Here is a 3,922-nt window from a genome sequence, read left to right as displayed (position 1 = left end):
TGGTGCTCCCCCTTTTGTTTTTGCCAGTAAGTTGAAAAGGTTGAAGGAGGCTCTGAAAGTTTGGAATAGAACGGTGTATGGGTAGTTAGAGTTTCGTCTGAAACAGGCTGAGCTGAAGCTTGAGTCTGAGAGTGATCTGCTAGATTATGACCCAGCAGATGAGGTGCAGTTCACTAAAGTTGCGGATGCTAAGGCTGTTGTTGAGGAGGTGCGGAAGGAATTTGCTACTATGATTAGGATGAAGTCGCGTATTACCTGGATGGAGGATGGTGATCAGAATACTCGCTTTTTACATAATAGCATTCGCATGAGGAGGAGCCAAAACACATTCTCGTACCTCAAGATTTCTACTAACGTTTCTTTGTCTTTGTAGGATGACATTAAGGACTTCATTGTCAATCACTACAAGGATAAGTTCAATGGTGGCGAGGTTGATATAGATCCGACGTTAATCATGAGAGTATTTCGGCTTCTGAAAGTACTCTAATGGATGTTGTGCCTACTTTGGAGGAGATCAAAGAAGTTGTTTTTGATTTGGGGGATGATTATGCGTCTGGCCCTGATGGGTTCTCAGGTTTTTTCTATAGAACTTGTTGCGATATAATAGATGATGATCTTTTTAATTCCATTGTTAATTGTTGGACTTTGCGGAGGATTCGAAATGGCATAAATTCTGGTTTTATTGTGCTCATTCCTAAGAATGGTAAGTCTGATGCTATAAAAGACTTTTGAACAATTGGTCTATGTAATTTTTTCTTCAAAATCATTACTAAGATCATGGCTACGCGTCTTGGAAAGGTTTTGAACAAGCTAATTTCTGAAGAACAAGTGGTGTTTATGAAGGATAGGAATATTCATGAGAATGTAGCTTTGGCCTCGGAGTTGATCAATGAGATAAATGCGAATAGGAAATTTGGCAATGTTGGCCTCAAGATGGACATAGCTCAGGCCTTTGACACCGTGAGTTGGAAGTTTATTAAAGAGTTATTTCGTCAGTATGGATTTTATGATACTTGGTGTGGGTTGATCAATTGTATCCTTAACTCTGCTAGGATTTCTATCATGGTTAATGGAAGTCCTGAAGGTTTTTTCAGTATCTCTCGAGGATTGAGACAAGGGGATCCGCTTTCCCCTTTGATATTTGTGCTTATTGAAGATATCATAAGTCGTAATCTTTCTAAGTTGTTTGCAAGGCGTAGCATGCATCATATGGTGATCAAGAAGGGTGTGTCTCCAACTCATCTTCTTTTTGCGGGTGATATTCTCGTTTTCTGTAGAGGTAATCTTCAAAGTCTTCAATCTCTTTTGAATCTCTTGGATATGTATCAAAAATCTTCGGGCCAATGTGTCAATTTTGTTAAGAGTAAGTTTTATTTTGGGGGTGGTTCAAACTCTAGAGCTCGGGCTATCTCAATTTTTTTGGGGATGGAGAGGGCTTTTTTCCCGGATAAATACCTTGGTATTCAATTGAAGCCTAGCATTGTGAGACATATACATGTTCGGAAAGTTGTTGAGAAGATTATGGACAAGTTTGCTGGTTGGAAGGGCAAGCTTCTTTATTTTCAGGCAAGGTTGGTGCTAATCAAATCAGTGATTTCTAGCTATGTTATCCACTCAATGGCTGTCTATAAATGGCCATGTTCTATCATTAAAAAGGTGGAACGGGCCATTAGAAACTTTCTTTGGTCTGGTGATGCGGAGAAGCGTAAACACTTTACTGTTCTTTATGATAGCCTTTGCTGTTCGAGGCGTGAAGGAGGTCTAGGTATTCCGAGGCTGTTGGATGTTACCAAAGATATGTTGATGAAACTGTGGATTTCTATTAGGGACTCAGATAAGACTTGGGCCAGATTCTTGAGTGCGAAGTATCTTAAGAATAATGGCAATATGATTGATTACAAGCTGGGTTATTCGGTATTTCCAGAAATTCGTCTTGTTTACAATTTTGTGCAGAAGCACACGAGAGCTATAATAGGTGATGGAGCTTCCACTTATCTTTTCTTTGACAATTGGTGTGGTGATTTTTGATTGCTAAGAGACTTGGCATTAAGGGTCCGACAGATTTCAATTCGAGAGTTAGTGATATTATCATTGATGGTGCTTGGTGTATTCCTCCAAATACTATTAATCTGATGATTCGTTGCAACATTGATATAGATAACTTACCAGTTATTGCTGGTGGTGAAGATTATAAGATATGGGACTTGGATAAAAAGGGTATTTTCTATGTTAAGTCTGCCAAAGCTGCTCTCAAAGATGGTGCTGATGTTCATCCCACTGCTACTTTGTTCTCGAGGAATTTGGTTCATCCTACTTTAAGCATTCAATATTGGAAGATTTGGGTTAATTATTGCTGTGCAAGTGATGATAATGTCATCAAAAAGACTGGCAGGAGCATGCCTTCAGTGTGCTGTCTGTGTAGAAGAAGTGGCGAGTCTTTGAGCCATATAACTTGGCATTGCAGATTTGCCAAACGTATTTGGGGTTGACTGTCCAGCAGTTTTGTTTTTAAGCCGGCAGAGGATTTGCTAGTTTCTTACAAGTCAGCTAAGGGACGTAGCAGAATAGTGAAGGGTTTATGGCTTGTGGCAAATCTTGTTGTTGTCACTGAGCTTTGGAAGTTGCGTAATAAGATCTATTTTGAGGATGTTGTTGTTAATTGGCTTGGCTTTAAGGGTAGAGTCTATCAGGTAATCCGAGATAACTCAATTAGATTGAAGGGTCATATGTATAATACGGTGGATGACTTGCGTATCCTAAATTACTTCAAGGTGCAACATAGATCTTGCAAGATTTCTCGTCCGATAGAGGTTAGTTGGTCTCCTCCTTTTCCTAAAGATATTATGATTTGTTGCGATGGTGCGTCTTTTGGGAATCCGGGGAAGGATGGAGCTGGAGTAATTGTTCGTGACGCTAATTCTGCTTTCCTTGGTGCTATTTATGTTGGCCTGGGCTGGCAGACCAATTTTATCGCGGAAGTGTGTGCTATCATCTATGGCATGATGTTGGATAAGCGTTGGATGGTACGAAAGATATGCATTCGGTCTGATTCAAAGAGTTGCCTGCAATCTTTTCAAAATGGTGCGTTGCCTTGGCAGCTTCAACAAAAGTGGAGAATGGCTAGGAGTTTTTATGATACCATTCGTTATGTTCACTCGTTCAGGGAGGCTAATTTTGCTGTTGATTCCTTGTCTAAGCAAGCATGTTTGCTAGCTGAAGATACTTATGAGTTTTATGAAGGTAGGCCAGGTTTCATTTTGTCTGTAGAATGGCCTGGAGTTGTTTATTTTCGCTTCCATTAGGTTCTTCTTGAGGGTTTCTTTTGGCTTCCTTCTTGCAAGTTCCTCCCCTGTACCTTTTTACTCCTTTTTCTTTTTTTTATTCTTATTGACCGAGTAAAAAAAAATTGCATTTCTACCAAAACGAATAGGAAAGGAAAAAACATTCACCAGGTGCAAAGCCACATTTTGCAGCAGCCTTTCCAAATGAAGCTTCACCGTGTTGCACCGGCTTGAAGGAATGAAGCTTCATCGTGATAGATGATGGAATATGGGTCTCCGGCATTGGAATTACTCACGTGGCTGTTAGCCAGTGATGCCAATTATGCATAAAAGCATGCCAAAGCATCGCGTCATTCTCTTTCCTCATAAAATGCAATGCAACCTTGCATTTTTCTCTGAACCAACGTCCCTCCCTATATATGTCTTATTTGCATTTCTATAAAAAATAATAGGAGAGGAAAAAACATTCACCAGGTCCAAAGCCACATTTTGCAGCAGCCTTTCCAAATGAAGCTTCACCGTGTTGCACCGGCTTGAAGGAATGAAGCTTCATCGTGCTAGATGATGCAATATGGGTCTCCGGCATTGGACTTACTCACGTGGCTGTTATCCAGTGATGCCAATTAATTTTCTAAGTCGCA

At 40.2% G+C, this 3,922-nt stretch overlaps 1 protein-coding gene across 1 annotated transcript; it reads left to right on the top strand.

The window, feature by feature from the left end:
• The first annotated feature begins 777 nt into the window (after positions 1-777).
• On the top strand, positions 778-3,302 carry LOC113291861. Its single transcript, XM_026541348.1, has 3 exons — positions 778-2,017; positions 2,158-2,405; positions 2,514-3,302. Exons 1-3 carry the CDS (start codon positions 778-780, stop codon positions 3,300-3,302), a joined length of 2,277 nt encoding a protein of 758 aa, XP_026397133.1.
• The last annotated feature ends 620 nt before the right edge of the window (positions 3,303-3,922 follow it).

Source organism: Papaver somniferum, chromosome 6 (genome assembly GCF_003573695.1).
Source record: "Papaver somniferum cultivar HN1 chromosome 6, ASM357369v1, whole genome shotgun sequence".
In the NCBI taxonomy this organism is placed as follows: Eukaryota; Viridiplantae; Streptophyta; class Magnoliopsida; order Ranunculales; family Papaveraceae; genus Papaver; species Papaver somniferum.
This window is presented reverse-complemented; position numbering and strand designations above follow the sequence as displayed.

Coding starts and splice junctions, on each gene's coding strand:
- LOC113291861 (XM_026541348.1), top strand. CDS start 778: ATGGCTACGCGTCTTGGAAAGGTTTTGAACAAGCTAATTTCTGAAGAA. Junction 2,018..2,157: donor TTTCTTTGACAATTGGTGTG/GTGATTTTTGAT, acceptor ACATTGATATAG/ATAACTTACCAGTTATTGCT. Junction 2,406..2,513: donor CTGGCAGGAGCATGCCTTCA/GTGTGCTGTCTG, acceptor TTTGTTTTTAAG/CCGGCAGAGGATTTGCTAGT.